The sequence below is a fragment of the Clavelina lepadiformis genome, chromosome 3 (genome assembly GCF_947623445.1).
Source record: "Clavelina lepadiformis chromosome 3, kaClaLepa1.1, whole genome shotgun sequence".
NCBI lineage: Eukaryota > Metazoa > Chordata > Ascidiacea > Aplousobranchia > Clavelinidae > Clavelina > Clavelina lepadiformis.
The window spans coordinates 2557297-2575664 of NC_135242.1; the positions used below are offsets into that span (position 1 = coordinate 2557297).

General features: G+C 36.2%; 1 protein-coding gene across 1 annotated transcript; it reads left to right on the forward strand.

Moving 5' to 3' along the window:
- Positions 1-3579: 3579 nt before the first annotated feature.
- On the forward strand, positions 3580-16515 carry LOC143450599 (uncharacterized). The gene is made up of 16 exons (XM_076951210.1): positions 3580-3772; positions 6283-6415; positions 6479-6678; positions 10152-10286; positions 10358-10510; positions 11450-11509; positions 11588-11855; positions 12021-12202; positions 12335-12400; positions 12891-13088; positions 13486-13554; positions 13627-13779; positions 14350-14406; positions 14588-14788; positions 15154-15225; positions 15547-16515. The coding sequence occupies exons 2-16, from the start codon at positions 6340-6342 to the stop codon at positions 15925-15927; spliced, it is 2271 nt and encodes a 756-aa protein (XP_076807325.1). The 5' UTR covers positions 3580-3772; positions 6283-6339; the 3' UTR covers positions 15928-16515.
- The last annotated feature ends 1853 nt before the right edge of the window (positions 16516-18368 follow it).

Below are 18368 nucleotides of genomic sequence, written 5' to 3' on the forward strand. Positions count from 1 at the left end.
TTGCTCTCACTCCCACGCAGTGGAGTCAAAGAAGCAGTTACCAATCTGCTAATAAATATCGCACACACCGCTATAACGTGGGCGTAATATCATAAATATTAATAGATAAATAAATACAGATGACAAGTTGTCGATGACGAGTTTTGGATCGGTTAAATTGACCACAAATATTTGAGGTTTTCAAAATTACTTGATCATATTTGTACATACTTGATCATGATGTTCTGCTTTTTAAGTTTTGTGAAATACTTATATTTTTCTCTTGCACTACCAACATTGAAAAGCACTGAATACGTGTAGCTTAAGTTGGAAGATTTTATAAGTTATTACTTAGATTCGACTAAATGATCTCAAAAATACCCTGGTGCGAAAGTGTACACTATAGAGCTGACTGACCTCGTGAGTCGTGACATCTGTTTCAACCACGCGTTATGATGGCTAGGGAAGGCTGCATTGACGCACACATAGCTGAATATACTATAATTTTCTATAACGGTATAAAAATCTTCTACTGTGACATAATTACAAGATGTTTGGTTTTTAGCCATTTTGAGAATGTGGCATCCAAACCTCCGCTTAAGTATTTACTAAAAATACGGTTAACAATTGTGAAGTATTCTTCGTTTTCAAAAGACCACAAACGCAATATTTGTGATACGCACGTTTCGCAATATTGAATTACAAACAATAAATATTTTTTGTTTTTAAAACAAAAAGATCTTTTATAAGCCCCCACTTTAGCCGCAGTTGTTTTGGCGACAAATGCGACGATTGTCCGCTATTTGTGAGAGTTTGGCATTTGTTGGCTGGGTTTAAGTGATAGCTTATAGTTTGTTAAAGATTTTAATTGGAATGTTCCTGCGAAAACACTGATACGTTGCGCTACAGAAGGTTGTTCTACTTCTGTGTGCAGTCGAGTTTGTTTGACTTGTACAAGGCTACTTTCCATCCAAGTTCTTTTGTTTGTTGCTAATTTTTTTTTTGTTCTGTATTCAGCAATTTTAATATCAGCTATATTGTTGGTCTTATTGTTTACTTCTACATTTCGCTGAGACAGGTATTAGGCCTATGCGCAGATATTTGCTTTCTTTTCACGAAGCTTCCAATCCACTTATCATATGTACCCAGCAGTAGATCACATGTCGATTGTTATGTTTTTAGCGTAAGCATTTTTTAGTTTAATGTCAGTTTATTTAAGTCGACATCTTTGACCTTTAATAAATTACTTAAAAGACTCGATTTGACTCGAGTCGGTCTTGGCTTAATAAATGTCTAAACAAAAAAGCAAATTTATTTTGTGCTTAGTGCGATCGAATTTATGTCTCTGTAATTTAAGTAAAACTTCAAAAATAAATTTTAAATGACGTAGTTCTGAGGACGACGATGACAATGAATACGCGGCCAGAGCGCACTGTGAGCAAGGCTCCAACCTACCGCAAAGAAGATGAAGAAGCGCAAACGATTGTTGTTGACGTCATATATGTTGGAGTGAAACGTATACGGTGAAGCAGAAGGAGCATGAAACCACATTGAAAACGTTGACAAGGAAAAACGTGACATCCATCGAGAAGCCAAAGAGTAAAGAGCAGCTTGTGCCAGTCACCAGTGGGCACCAAAGCCCCAGCAACAACAGATGACCGCCATCCCTGAAGATTGACTGGCAGATAACAGAACACGAAGATAACAAAAACGCGACATCTTCGCACATTTGCAGATGAAAATATAGATTTTAAACAACACAAGGCCACTTGCTATATTTTGGGCCCGTGGGGGTCGAAAACACGACTCGATTCTTCACAAGGTTGTTGATGCGCTTGGAGCGACAATTCAATTAAACTAACGTGTTAATTGAAGACATAATTTTAATAAACTATTGATGTTGATGTCTCGTATAACTACTCAGGAAAAGAGAGAAAATGTCACCTTTTCGGAACTCGAAATGATTTTACAAGAGATATTATTCACTGATTGCGTAATGCATTAATACACCCTATAATTGGTATAGAGTTAACTGCAGGAATAAATTTTAATAAAAATGGCAAACAATTTTCAGCGAATCTGTAATGCAGCAAACAAGTGCTACAATACAAACGTGTAAACAAACGATGCCCAATCATTGAATCATTGCATAGTTAAAGTCTTTCAAGTATTCCCCTACACTACGAGGGTAAAGGTTATCATGTCGTACCGTGTTGTACCGCTTTATCTATTATTATGCTGCCTTGTGTGACACTTAGTACATAAAAATGATAAAAATCTCACTGTGCAAATTTGAATTGAGACTTGGTTTCAATTATCGGGATTAAAGGTAGTTAGTTGCTAAGTAATATGTTACTCATTATCTTTTAAGTGGTGTGTTACTCAATAAATGTTTGTCATTGCGCTGTTTACCGATGGTTGCAAATCTTTACCTCAAAGGATGCTGCCTCGCTAACACAATCTACCACATTTATAAACACAAGAGAACAAATGGTCTCATTTTATTTAATTTCATCATATTTTACCTGAAATGTTGGAAATGTTTTACATTATTTCATTACAATTGTAAATCCATCTATCATTAGCCTACATGTCATTGTGACGTGTCATTCATTACAAAGATAACCTTTTCTGAGGTCATTCCTTAGTACACCTGATGAAGCAAGCTGATGCTTGCGAAAGCTTTTGTAGAGGAATTCAAAATAAATGTTAACCCTAGAGTGCCATCCTATACCCTGCTAGTTTTATTATAAGCTTTTCAGAGTCACAGCACACCACCGTATAGGTCGTAGCAAGAGAAAGGCCTTTGATTGCATTTTTGTTTTAAATTTTATTGAATCCTCCAAATCAAAGAGAAAAAAGATTGCACAAGATGAGCTGTAAATAGAGTATATTTCCATTATACTTTTAGTAAGTCTTCTACGGTGAGGTAATGCCTATGGATGGCTTAGTTGTATAGCCAGCTTTAGAACTATATGCTTTCTTTTTAAATAATAAAGTCACGCAGCTCGTTTCGTTTTGCAAAATCTGGCTCAGTAAGTCACTGTGTATAGTAAGACAGTATAGTAAGTATAGTATAAAGCAGGGCTTCCCAAACTGGGGGTCGCGACCCCGCAAGGTGTCGCGTAACGAACTTCAGGGGTCGCAGAGCGTATAACAATTTTACACGAAGTACAAAATACAATCGAAACAAAATATCGTTCCAGCCTAATCAACATTGAAACCGCCTTGAGACCAGCATTAACAGATATTGAGCCAAGGCTTTGTAGCAGAAAGCAGTCGCACCAATCACATTGAATAAATGTGTGTGCTTTTTTGTTTCCAGTAGCCTATATATGTGTAAAGTAGTAAGTAGACTTTGAGTACTGGTTGCTTGAATTCAGTCTACTCTTTGCATTTCAGTAAATGTCTAATGACTAATGTATGTTTCGCACTGCTAATTTAATCAATTTAAACGTGAAGGGTCGCGGAAAACTTCAGAAGTTTGAAAGGGGTCGCGAGCAAAAAAGTTTGGGAAGCCCTGGTATAAAGTACAGTAAGACAGTACAGTATAGTAAGACAGCATAGACAGTAAGTCAATAAACGTAAGCTACTTGTTTGTTTTAAACTAAACTTTTAGAGAAGTCTTAGATGTCGAAATAGAATTCTTCTGCGATGATACTTCGTTCGAAAGGCTTATTCCAAAATCTTAACAGCAATTGTTGTAGCATAGTAAAATTGTAGTAAAATTCTTCTGGGATTGATCTTACGCGAAAGGCTTATTCCAAAATCGTAACAGCAGTTGGTGGTACAGGTATGTTGTTTAACTCATTTTGTCTTTGTGCATGAGAATTACTTTAGATAGACGAAATAAAAACAGAAATTATTATTTTTTATCCTTTGTTTCATCTAAAAAGAACACTTTAACTAACTATAAAACTGATTAAATTAATTTAATTTACATAACCTATATTTATCTGCATCCCACTTGTGATGAGCTCGAAGTTTTTATGCCAATCTGACATTATGGTTTTAATCAAACCGTCCGTCAATCAATCATAGGCGCCTACTTCTGAAAAAATTGAGGGAAAAAAACGTTGATAAAATATATTTAATGCCATGGTTTAAAGTAAATGTTTTGCAAATTGTAAGTCAGTAGAAGCAGAACTTGTGCGCATGCGCGAAAAATCTGTTGTCGGAAAATTTGATGACAATTGACGTTATAGGTCCTAGGAAACGCAAGTGAAAGTTTTATCGGCGCAATATTTGTTTCACGAATGAAGCATCGGGATCATTATTTTTTAAATTATGGATTACCGCATAATTATTGGTGTGAAAATTACTGGTTATTACTGTTGTCTTAATTTGTTTCACGTTGCCGTTATTTTATAACTTAACCGCTATATACTTTTATAGTAGTGTTGCACATAACTCAAAATTTAACGTAAATAATTTACGTGACCATAAGTAATTACGCGTTGTTTTATGGTAATTTAACAGCTTAGCAATATCACTACCATACTTTCCATACTCGATTTACAGTCGTAGCAATAGTTAACAAAAGACGGTTATTATGTCACGTTGCAATCTTCTGTTATTTGATTTCGGAAAATGTCAATGTGGGCCAAGACCGGAGTGCAGATATCGCACGCATTTCGGTTGCGTTTAGATGTGAATGCATATAGATTAAAAAGTAGGTTACGTAATAACGTAATATGTACTAGTAAATAAACGTCTGTAAAAGCAGCTCCGTTAGGTAAGATTCGTATAATCTTTGTCAATTACGTGCAACGCTATTTGAAAATGAAGAATATTAAACTGTTGTACGTCGGCATCTACAATATTAGTCATTTATGTAAAGTGTGACCAAAACAAAATTCTTCAGCATGGGATTCCATCAAATTTCCTATAACATTTACAATTAACAAACAATGATAAGCGGTTGCAGTTGCAGTTAGACACTCGTTTTACAATGCAAGTTTGATGTTTGCAACATACGAATGCGATTAGTGTCCGAAAATGCGCTGCAATGAAAATAAATTCTAATCGCCAAAACGAGCCGGAGCGTGAGCAGTAATACAAGCTTCTTTTTATAAAAGAACCTAAGCACGAGCGATCCAATTTTTTCATTGTTGATCGACTTAGGCAGAGATAGGCACTTAGGCAGTTGGTAATATGAATGTACCGTCGGTAGCGGTACCAGTACTTGGCAAAAAATGTAGCGATGGCTTCGGTATTTGGTACATTTTCAAAAAAGTAGTTCGGTACTTTGTCGTTACTCGGTACCGGTGTAAAAGGTGTAAAGGTGTAAACCGGTATATTTGTGTAAACGATGCTGCTGCAAATTCAATGTTTGCCGCTATCATGCCCCATTAAATGATGCTCTAGACCAGGGGTTCTGAAGCTTTTTGGCACAAGCCCCCCTTGACGATAACTAAAACATCCGCGCCCCACCTCATTGCAAAATGTAAAAGCATTAAACAAAACAACAATTTATTTTCAATTAACTTTCATTAATGTGAAGGATGTAGTTGTTTTTGGGAAACCAAACGATTAATTCGAGGCTTTGTGGAAGATAATGCACATCTTAGGTCGGCATCACAGTCAAGTTTGTTCCTAGGTTTTGTCTTTATATTCATGAAGATGACGCTGCAAACGACTTGGTCTCAAAACGTCGTTGCTTAGCTTTTCTAAGCATATCACGCATTGCGGTACGACTTTTCCATTCACTGTGGTATCTATAAAGCCATACTTCAGATAATTTTGGTCATACTTTCTCTTTTTTCCACTCATTTTGTTTCAATACAATTAGTTTAATTACTAAAATACCTGGCTATTAAATCAATACTAAATTTAAGTTTTACTTCATTTTACGGTTTTAATATTGGCTGACGTTGGTTTTACCCTATTTAAGCTGGGTGCGCGACATTACTATTTTTATTATGTGTGGTCCGTGACCCGACACCTAATCGAAAGACACTTTATCGAACGACAGCTGATCGAAACGACAATTGTTGGGTCTGTTGATAAAAAATGTCCCAAAAAATAACTTTCTTAGCGAAATGACATATTACAACGTGTTCTGGGAACGTTTTTCGTTGTTAGCAAAACATAGTAACTCTCGTTACATAAGTTCGCTTAATGTCTGCTTCACTGTTGATTTGCCATTTTTCATACCTCTATACGTCATACATGCTTTGTTTCAAACCGCAGTTAATTGATTAACTTTCTAAGACTTACTTAACTTACAGCACAAGCTATAATGAAGCACCTCTAGTTATGAAGTAAAATCTGTTTAAATGAATGTTTAAAATGTGTTTACAGCAGTCCACCGGTTGTGTGCTGGAGAAAATCGTTTAAAGGCAGTGATTTAGCTCAATCATGTCGGAACCATCACGTTCAAATCCAATCATGAGCGGGGTAAATACCTTTGTACAATTCGTCACGACCAGTACAGGTAAGTTACGCTTTTTGCTGATTATCACTTCTTATGACACAATGATATAACTGCATTTGTTAGAGTCATCCGGAAAAGCTGTACAGTTGCTTAAGCCCAAAGCAGGAGGCGGATACAAGATGGACAGGGTCGCTTTCCAGAAGCTTACGGAGCATCCCGAAGTGAAAAATAATGAAGTTGGTGTGATTTCGATATCTGGTGGGATGCGTGATGGAAAATCATTCTTACTCACTTTGCTGACAACGTACCTGGAGTCCGGCGAGGTATAGACTATAACAAGGGTGGGCAAACTGCGGCTCGCCGCCATGTTTTTTTTGTGGCTCTTCTAGTCGAATCGTAAAATTTCAAAAAAACTGCAAAGACTACCAAGAGTACCGTTTATGAACGTTTCTCTCTTTTTCTTTTCCTTATTTAGGCCAGCATTGATGACAAGTTGTTAATTATCCAAATTTAAAAATATTTTTCGATTGAGGAATGTAGATATGGAACAATTAAACGACATAAACTATTCATGAAGTCATAAGTTCTTATGACTTGGCTCGTCAGTAAAAATTTAACAACCAAAGCGGCTCTCGGGTTCAAAAAGGTTGCCCACCCCTGGCCTATACAGTATAAGCCGTTTATTATTGATTATATATGCAATTTAAAGTCGTAGTTAGTGTAGAATTTATACCAAATTTGTAACTGCAGGCAACGCCCCCTGGTTGAGTATGTTGTTAAATGTAGTTTAACACTAAGAATGTTTTTGTGCCAGACAGAGGCCTACAAACATTTTATGGAGGCAAGTGCTTTAGTGTAGCTACCGCCTAGTGCATTGTATTTAAATAAAAAACCTTCAAAAGTTGAACTCAACATAAAATACCGACGTGAAGTTAATTACCGGTTTCCTGGTTACTTATTCAATATCGTTAAATATGTTTATTTAAAAACATTTAGATGAAAAAGTAACTATGTAACATGAAATCAACTTGTTCTGCAAAAAAGAAACTGAATGAAAAGACGAAACAAGAAACAAAATTCAGGTTTTGAATTCATCAGGGTACCAGCAACCAACTTCACGTTTGTAGATGAAATGCGCGGGAAGCAACGCGTCGTTGACAACATCGCAATGTCAAAATTTTAGCTATTTTTCTCCAGTTAGGTTCAAATGCATGTGTAATTAAATGTTTGATGTTTGTTGTTGTTGCTTTGTTGGTGTCAATTTGCTTTTCATCTTTTTAGTAGGCGGAATCTCCCTTATCCTTAGCCATGAACAAAATTCTGCGCCTGTCCCGCTGTAAATGCAAATTTCGCAAATAGTGTTAGGGCTATGAGCGAAGGTCGGTTTCATTCGACGACGACGGTATCATTCGCCATGGAATGTGCTCGCATAATAATGACTGTTGAAGTTGATGTTTTATTTTAAACGACTTGTTATTTCCAGTCAATTATTTTATCTGCAACAAAGTTAAAACTCTGTCTCTTTCTGTAGGCCTAGTGGGTGGCCGTGAAGTTGGGATATAAACTTGGCAGTCTGTTACAAATGGCAAACACGGAAGTAAGAACAGTACAGTTCTCTTTTTACTTCTCTGTGTTGTGCCTTCACTCTTCCCCTTAAACCAGTTCTTGACCGTAACGTAACGTTTTATGTCTAAAGTATTAGGGAATCGCATCGTAGGCTACAATTTTTTTGCATTGATAGATAGCTAGACCAACGATATATTAAGAACATGATGGGAAACTACCTCCTCCTCGTTTGTTTTTTTTTATGAGTAAAAAGTTTTATGAGTTCTATATAACGTTGGCTCAACCAAAGTCAAACGGATGTGTCAGCGCTGAAGCGTAACGAGGGCGAAATAAACACGGTACTTCCGCTATGAGTTTCCTACCATGTTCTTTATATCGTTGGCTAGACTGTAGTTAATTAATGAAAAGTTCAGTTAGCAATCAATCGCTCGTGCAATTAAAATTTTTGAGTTGACACTGACTTTAAACTGGATTCCATAGAGTATAGAGTCTCGCTATTTTACTTCTTTTTCCCCCAATTTTTTTTCTAAGCATCACAACATACGCTATACTGCCTTCATGCCAACAGTCTCCAACCTCTTTGGGCTGCATGACGCAAACCCCAAATTAATAGTGGCGGCAGGCGCGACCAAAGAATTTTATATTTCTGAAAAGTTAGTCGTGTTAAAACTACATTTTGAAGTTTACAAGATACCATAAGTGTATCAAAAAATATATGCTTTGTGCACCTTCTTGGCCTGTAACCCCCACTTTTCGCATATGTGGTTTCAAACTTTTACAGCAAACACTCGAACAACTTCAATTTTTCATTTCACAATCAATTTGGAAAAAGAAAATCATTTATGCTGTAAATTTGAACTGGCATAAAAGGTTCAAACAGGAATATAGCAAACGGCGAAGAGCGAGTTTGGAGGGAACTCGATCACTGACTGGACGTGTGGCTTGCTGTAGGGCTGCAGAAATTAAAAATTTGTGAAATAATTCAACCATTGACAATGTGTGTGTTATGTCAATCATAGTACGCATGTGGGAATTTCAAGAAACTTGTGATGTTCATCATTAGGCCTACTCTTGCTCAGTTTTATATGTTTACAGGAAAAGCTCACAATAGGATACTTTTATATCATATAATACCAAGTCTTTTGAAGCACCCTGTATGTCTTGCAACATTTTCACTTGTTAGTTTAGCGATTTGTGCATGATACTGCTGAAGAATAACAAAACTCCAGATTTTGCACTTTCAGCCACGATTGTGCGTAGTGATGCATTGAATACCAGTACCCGTCTGAAATCGTAAACAAGTTTACGAAATTTCACTTACGTGTTTTGACCTGTGTGACTTGGCGTAATACAGTAGCTGACGTCGTGTAAAAATTGCAAAGCTGTTGTTGCTGTTGTTGTTAATATTTTACTAGAAAAAGTCGTTTGACTGGATTTATTTGATACGCCATTTAGTAATTAAATAATCAAGTTTTTGTTAATAATTAGTTAAGAGACTAGGTCTTTGTCGAGCAATTGATTAGCTTCAACAAATATTGGTTTAACAATCATATTACTGCAAATCAGCCCAAGTCAAAACGATTACATAGTTGCGTTGATTTGGTTGTTGCTGCTCATTTTATTTGTCATAATTCCCACTTTGTATCTTCTTACTCACAACCCAGCACTTCTCGCAAGTAAACTTGTTTTGGCAAAGTGAAAATGCAATGTGAGCATCACAAAATCACCTCTTGATATAGGCTTGTCATATTCACGGTTAAGTCTATCATGGTTATCTATATAGTTAGTGATAGGCAAAACTAAATGTTTCAGAAGGTCTAAAGCAGTGGTTTTAAACCTTTCATGGTGGGCACCCTAACAGCGACGGCAGTGGTTACAGCAACCCTCAAAACCCATGCTCCCTGGTCATCAATACAAAAGTAGATTGTTGATTACGAAACATTTTTTACTTCACTACTATGTGTGCAGCAGCCTTCGTGCCGCTAATTTTGCCCAGCAAGCACAAATGCGTGAGCAGCTTGTGTCCCGCTTTGCCTCGTCTTTCTTTTACTACTACACCATAGTTCATGAGACATTTACTTCTGGCTGCCGAAGAAAGTCCCCATGGTTCCCCCAGGTCTAAAGCGTCAAAACCTTAGAAAGCTTTATTAGCATAACGTATTCTACTACCTCACACCGAATCGCTTCCCAACCTCACAGCATGAAGTAGACGCCTTTGTTTGTGTTTAAGGACCTGACGTGTTTGAAGAGCAAGGATTCAGCAATAAAACGCTTTTTTCATTGGAGGAGCGGTGTGAAGAGCGAAACACGTGGAGTATGGATCTGGAACAAACCATATATGATTACCAAGAAAGATGGCCAAAAGGTTTAAGTGTGTTCACGATAAATGATGATGTCTATATTAATGATTTTTGATCAATTAACTTCCTTTTGTAGCTTGCACTGATCTTGATGGACACGCAGGGTTCGTTTGACCCCAATAGTTCTGAAAGTGATTCCGCCATTTTTGCTTTCAGCACTCTGTTAAGTTCCCTTCAAATGTACAACCTGAAAGAACGTATAAAGATGAACGAACTGGAGTCCTTAGCGGTAAGTCTAGGTAGGGGCTTCTTTGTAAGTTTGTAATGTCTGCTAGCCTACCGTAAGACTAATTGCAACGGCTTGATATGATTAACAGCATTAAAGACAGTTGACTGTGCTACAGCGTTTAAATGGCACTGTTTATAAGCAAACTTGAGTGAAATAGTGATTTCTGCTCGCATAGACATAAATCGCACAGCTATTGCTATGTAGAAACACAAAAATTAATTATTTACATCGATTCGTGTCATGTTTCCACTTAATGGGGGGTGGAAAACTTCGCCGCTTGTGAGTGTGGCGCGAAGAAACAATTGGCCGACCATGTTTTATCCGATTGTTCTTTCCCAACGGAATGCAAGGCCAGTGGATCTTGAATGACAGCACTATACACAGTGGCTGCTTTATATACAGGGTTGCCATCAGTCTCTTAACAGTGTACAACAAGAGAAAGCAACCAATGTTCCTAAAAAAAAAAAAAAAAAAAAACAAGACACTATCTGCATGTTCATAATTTTGGTATCTCTTTGGTACAAAATGGTATCGTAAAGGTGACAAAATGCCCAAAATAAGGACAAAAGTGCCCACATCCGCCCTAAAAATAAGGACGAAAGTGAAAATAAGGACATTTCTTATAAATAAGGACAAACATATTTTCTAAGACACGGACCTTTAAAATAAGGACAAATCTTATAAATAAGGACGGTATGGCAACCCTGTTTATATATGTGACACGATATCTAGCCTGGGTAGCTGAATAAAATGTGGTTAACTAACTTCACTTGACAACGACAGTGATGTTAAGAGCTCCATTGTTTCCAGACAGTTGTTTCTTTCTTTAAATTTTCCTTTCCCAAAGCAATTATAGTTTTGCTGCGATTTTGTCCTGTTTAATCTCATAGGAATATGACAAATTTAAACCTCATTTACTGAACCCGAAACATTTTGTAGATATTTACTCGCTATGCCGAGATGGCCGGGACCAAGGCCGCCAAAGGGTCATGTTTTCAGGTGAGTTGATCAAATTCAAGATTTTGTGCTTGAAGTTATTTCCATACAATTTATATTTCCCCCTTTTCCTTCGTATAGACGCTGTTGTTGTTAGTTCGTGACTGGCAGGACGACGTTGCCTTTAAGTTTGGGATGGATGAGGAAGAGGGAGATAAAGAGAGCTACTTGCAACATGTCTTAAGGAGATACACCGGAAATGACGAAAACTTGAAAGCTGTTAGAGACGGGATTACCAGGGCATTTAAAAACGTTAAATGCGCTTTACTTCCACATCCTGGGATGATTATATCAGGTCATCTTAAACCCGACGATGGAAGAGAAGACAAAGGAACGTTGTTAATGAAAGGTTTGTGAACACCAATGCCTATGTCAACTGTAACTGAAGTTTTGCCATGTAGCAAATATCAGCTTACCACTTAGTTTACTTCAGATGTTAAGTGCAGTATTGTTTGATAGAAAACCAACATCTTAACAAACTTAAAATTAACAAAAGTTTTTTGCGTTGCTGCAGATATATCGGAAAACTTTAAAAACTACGTGGTAATCGTTTTCAAAACGATTTTGCAAAAATATGTTGAAGCAAAAATGGTCGGTGACCAAGTTATGACTGGCACTGGGCTTTACAATTTTGCCATCAACCTCTTTCAGCTGCTGGAGGACGGAAAAATACAGAACCCGCAATCTGCAATGAAGGCATCAAGAAATTGCTTTGTTTAAAATAAGCTAGAACGTTTTAAAAGTTGCTTTTCTGTACCTTAAAATATATTTACGCAAAAACTCTAACAACTAATTTGTTTAACAAGCTAAAAGTGACCGTTCTTGTAGGCTCTGGACGTTGTGCTAGCTCAGACGTTGCTGCAAAAGCTAGAGGAGAAATACGACCAAGAGATGGTATGAAACAACCAGATGATAATACAGAAGTTGGTAGATGTATATATTAAGATTGGGAAAATTTATACGGCTAATAGGCCTATAGTAGCTGCTTAGCGGCTATAAGCTCCACTAAGAAATTTGTTGACAACAACCGAAAATGTTCACTGGAAATGAATTTGGAGTGAAATCTTTGATAATAACTAATCCGGATATATGTGGAAATGTGCTGCTGCTCTGTTAATCATTTTAATACTTTATTGTTTAATTTCCTGTCAAAGTTTAGAATCTAGCATAAAATATACGTTGCTAATGCAACAGTTTTCTTCCCAGTGCTTGGGAATGAACAGTAGCCTAAACTAACAATGTAACTCGAAAATTAGCAACTAAGTAAGCTAACCGCCAGTTAATGCATTCCGGCTAATTTTTATAAAAAATCGTCGAAATTTTCAGCCGTAATGCCTATACATGAGCCTTCCACGTCATTGAGGAGTGTTTTGAATTTTTGCAGGAGCAAATCAGCGGCAGTTACTGTACAGAGAAGGAGCTCATGGAGAGGCACGAAAAGAAGTTAGCTGAGGTCGAGAAGAAATATGAAGATGAATTCAACACACCGTATCCTGAACATAAGGAAACCTACAAAACGCAGCTTATAAATGCCATAGGTCCCTTGTTAAAGAAACACAAGCAAATAAGGCTTACGAACGAGGTATGGGAAAGTGTCAAACATTATACGTTATATATATATACGCCGAAGCAATGGGCAAAAATAGAAACCCTTGATCGTGCTGATTGGATTGGGCAAACGATTGCAAACTTATGTTTCAGTTTATTGCAATTTAAAATAGGAAACAAAATTTTATAGTTAAAGAAAATAAAATAGAAAATTTAAAATGGAAAATAACAAAAGTCAGACAAAATCTCGGCCCAGTTGGTAAAATTTTATTCAATTTTAGGTTAATTGTCACATCACTTTCTCACGTCACATGAGCAAAAATGATTGTAAAAAACATTTCTTACATAACGCACGCATGCGGCAAGTTAAACAACCGTTTAAGCTTCTACCAACGATAACTTTTTAAACATGTGCTTTCTCTGTTTTGCAGGCCAGGCTTCGTGTGCAGTACGAAGAACTGATCGAGCAAATTCAAGTGGAATACTGGAAAGCATTAAACGTGAAAATGATCAATAATACCTTTAATATGTCTCATTTTTGACGTGCTCGTTACATATTTTTTGATTTTAAGGAGGACAAATGTGATGGAGTGATCCAAGCGGAGGAGAAATTTCGTCACAACAATCTGAATTCGGATATTTATCACAAAGAGTATCACGACAAACTGATGGAATGTTTGGTAGAAGCAAACTGTCGTTGGGAGCGTCGCAAGTTACTTAAAGAAGTAACAAGCGAACCTTTAAAGTGTTTTTAATCATCTTTAAGTAGTTGTAACCATGTATAGCTATATTGTAGTTTTCCTTTCGCTGTTATCAGCAAGTTTGTCCGTAGAAAACGTTTCTCTGACTATTCCATTTTATTCCGTTGCAATTAATTGGCGTTCCACTCTTCATTTCATAGAACTCTCTAATTTAATGATGTAATTTGCTTTGTATTATGTGCACCAGCTTCTAAGCCTAACACCAACATGAATATAATGGTTTAGAATTCAAATTAATCGTATTTTTTACCTTAGGCTAGTGTAGTTTTGGTTTTGCACCAGTTATTTTTTTGTATATTCCTACATATGGAGAAAAAAATGACATAACCCTTTAGCTAAAATGAGTTATTAAACTTCAGTATTTTAAAAAATTATGAAACAATTTACACATCCGCTTTCTTATGCAATGTAGAAATCCCATTCCCAATGGCAAGTCAGTTTATAAGCTCAAGTTTTAATAACTTGCGTTTTTACTTATTATTTAAAAGTCTATTCGTTGCATATGTTTTAACAAACTTTTTGACGCTTTTACAGCTGCTCTCCAAACTGCAATTCAAATCTTTCCGCTACTACAAGAAAAACATGAAAAAAGTAAACTCTTCTTTTGCTGTATTTTTACTTTTTATGCTGTTTTTGTTTTACTTTTGCTAAATAACAGTATAAAATCACTTCGAAGGCGAGTTGAATTAATTTAGCCGGACCGGTTGTACTCTGTCAAACTCTGTTATGTATATCATACGTTAGTTAGGTTCTCATCTTAATTTGATTGCAGCGTATAGAGGACGATTTGCCACAAGAAAATGAACTAAAAGCATTGCACACCAAATGCTGTGAAGAAGCTGTCGCAAAACTTGCCGATGAAACTAAAGTAGACGGAACCTCAGTGGATGCCGTGAACCAGCAAAGAGAAAAACTGAAGGAAGAAATTCAGAAGGAATATGAAAGCATTTCAAAAAAGCACAAAGAACACTTGGTAACATTTTTTATTTAATCCGAACATACGGATGGAACAAATTGTTGTTTCTATGTTTTTCTTCTCTATCTCGTTTGAAACACAGTAGGATCTCTTCATACCAAAACTGATTAATTCCAATCTTTATCTGTCAAATGTAATCATGGAGCGGACTCCAATCTAATTATTTTAATGCATTGCATCGCGTTTATAAATATCCTGAAAAATAACTAATCCGACACAAGACAAAATGATGGTTGGAGTAAGAAAATCCAACTTCAATGTTACAAATGATCAAGTTACAAATAGTTGCTATATGTTTTCTATATACTGTAAAGCAAAGCCTTAGTTAGGTCAACGATATAATTAATGTTGAAAATGTACAGAATTCGTGCAGGGTGAAGTTCGATACAGTTATGGTGGTGGTGAAGAAAGAGTATTTGAGTTTTCTTGATGAGGTTTGCGCTTTGCTTTCTTTAATGTGATAGCGTCCTTTCAGCTAAATTGTGCACATTCTGCTGTTACCTTGCAACAGTAGATTAACATTTTATTTTACTTTAAAGTAGTTGATTAACAATTAATTTTTGAAATAATTTAACTTAAGCGTGACCTGTGCGTAGCAGCGTTCTCGAATAGGGCGTGAGCGTGATATGTGTTGAAATCACTGTAAGACATAGTGTGATGCAAAGACATAGTGTGATGCAAAGACATAGTGTGATGCAAAGGTGCTAATGAAAGCTGCTGTTGTAAAATGTAAACGAATATATTTTGTTTTGCAGATGACACGAGGTGTTTACCTTTCACTTGAGGTCTTACATCTGTGTCATACAAAATTTATTGAAATGATGGCGACTGAAATGGTGAAACTGCCTTCCAAAAAAGTTGCAGCTCAAGATAAACCTGACTTGGTGAAATACCTGAAATCTTGCCTCAATGTTGAGTACAAAGAATATCAGGACATCATGAAAGGCAGGAAAGTTTCCATGAGAGAATTGTCTTTAGAGGAAGCACAGGAATATCTAAAAAGAGTGATCTACAGATACGAAAAAGGTGCTTGGAAGCAAAATTGGTTCATGTACTGGTGGCGCAGTGTTTTCAACCGAAAAGAATCTGCAACTGTAAAGGACGCTCTCAAACTTTGCAGCAAACAAACAAAATAAACGCTTCTTGATATGCAACACCAACCTTGTATATGACATAATTATGCCAAATTTATCAATCACTAAAAATCTTCTTGTTATTGATCAACCTTAAGCAAGAAAAGTTGCAAACGTGAACATTCCACTTTTACAACAGCTTCCTGGAAAATCGACTTAATCTTACTTCACTTCACCGTACGCGTCGTTATTTTAAGCAGGCGCAGTGAACAAATCATTCGATGTGGATTGTTGTAAATAACTTGTATTTGAAAGTAATTAATGATTTTACTTTTAGTAACAGTTGTTGAAATGAATCTTGTACATAACTCTGTTAAAAACTTTACAGTAATTTTTCCGTACTGAGGTAAGCAACGTCAAAGTTCTTTGCTACAAATATTTTTAAATATTCTATCAATTTTGAAAGTCATAGTGACACGTTCGGCGGATAGTATGATGTAATAGAAGAGTAATCTTGGTGCCCCACAATGACACTTGCTTGGAATACGACATGGTTTGCTGACTTTTGTATCAAATAAAAATGTCGTTTGCTACTGGCACTGAACGTCTGTAGTAAAAGGCTGTAAACAAGTGTTTTTTTTGGTTAAAAATTTATTTTATGTTCTCAGGAGATTACAATCTCTTCCACACAACATTTTATGTTGGAAATAGATCAGGTCGCTAAACGCGTACAAACACAGTAAAGTTGTATACTTAGAAGTATATCCGACTTTAATTTATGGTCACTATGTCAAATCCTTTTTTGCAATGCCACTGGTTTATAAATTAACTTATTCATGAATTATGGCACCATATTAGTCGTAGTAGCAATTTGTATGTTACCAACAAGCTAAGCAAGATTATTCCTGTAAAGTGTTAAGTAATAGAAAAAGAGAATTAGTTCCATTACATCATCATTATTGTAGTTAATACACGCTTAGGCTTGTCACAAAGTGAAAAATACGTTTTAGATGGGAATCAGAAACAAAAAGCCTTTCCAATGCCATCCTGGAAGATCCACTAATGATAAGCTTTAAGATGGTCTATTGTGGCATCACAAAGAATTTTCAAATGTTTTGTGAGGGATTAGCTCAATGTCACGTTCTTCACAGCTTCAGAAAAGAATTTTGATTTCAAAACCACGTGGCCTAGCTCAAACGAGATAACAGATGTTCGATAGACACACTTACAGTCACAAAAATCATGCATTACGTGATCAGAAAAGTTAATTTTTATATGAAAAGAAAGATTTACCAAGTGTGGTGCATTCTGCAAAGCCAATTTTATACTAACTACTTCCTATAACAAATTTACTTGAGTACATTTTGACCTCATCTAACAACAAAAACACTCACTATTTTTGGAAAAAAAAGATTTTATTACTTCGTATGTGAAACCGAGCGAAAGAGCCAACAGTAATCTAAATATAGCCATATACTGTATAAGTTTTATGTACGTATATGTAATATGTATATAATGACTCGTATAAATGATTTCTAATAGTTTTATTGTACCGGGTTTTCATATTTTAACGTAACTTAAAAGTAAATGCCACGAACAATGTAATGACTCGTTTGAAAAGAGCTTTGTAAACTCTAATAATAACTGTAAGATTTGTAAACTCCCATCTTGTTTTTACACACGGGGCAAGTATGAACTGTTCTATAATTGCTTGGAATAACTAAAGGAATCCAAAAGAAAATCAGACCAATAGCACAAGCAGTAGCCAACGATACTCAAGCAGAGGATTTTAGTTTGTTTTCGTTTTAGTAACAACTGTTTCTTGAAACGAAGAACATATCATTTCTTTGGGATATTTGCCAAGGACAAGAGTTTGAACAACAACCTGCTGCTGACCAACCGGGTCTTTTCTTTGTGACCTGAGCCGGTGTGGATTCGGTGTTGCAAAACTGGTTTCCACGTTCGGAGTTGTCTCACACGGATCATAAGATGTCGGAGATGTTGCCTCACTGAAGACTAAACTTCTTTGTCTACATCTTAATAATGGCTCCAGGTCAATTCAAGCCACGGAAAAATCAAATCTGGGCGGTAAAACCAGCAGGGCGACTCAAACAACATCTATTCTATGGGTTGAATAGTTACTGGGTGAAATTTTCCCTGGATTGAACCGTCCGTGGGTTGAATCGACGCACCACCGTTAATAACTTATACTGTAAATTTTTCACAAATTTCTGTTTTAAAGCGTTTTTATGACATTGACGTGAATAACTTTGCGTAAATAAAAATATAATGAAAGAAGAGTGTTAGTTTTCTATGTATTGACTTCACATAAACGTAAAATCTTAAATGATAAAGCGAAATTTCCACTACTGAAGTATTAAAGTTTCTGTTATTTCAATTATGCAAATAAAATTTCATCTGTAAACCACAACCCAATTTTAGGAGCCAAATCTTGCAGGCATGGGCACAAACAGATGCTACGGTACTTATAGAATATAATCGAT

Excerpts from the sequence above, each read along its gene's own strand:
- LOC143450599 (XM_076951210.1), top strand. The coding sequence starts at position 6,340 with ATGTCGGAACCATCACGTTCAAATCCAATCATGAGCGGGGTAAATACC. Across the intron at positions 11,510-11,587 it reads CCAAAGGGTCATGTTTTCAG|ACGCTGTTGTTGTTAGTTCG; the intron begins GTGAGTTGATCA and ends TCCTTCGTATAG. Across the intron at positions 13,089-13,485 it reads AAATAAGGCTTACGAACGAG|GCCAGGCTTCGTGTGCAGTA; the intron begins GTATGGGAAAGT and ends TCTGTTTTGCAG.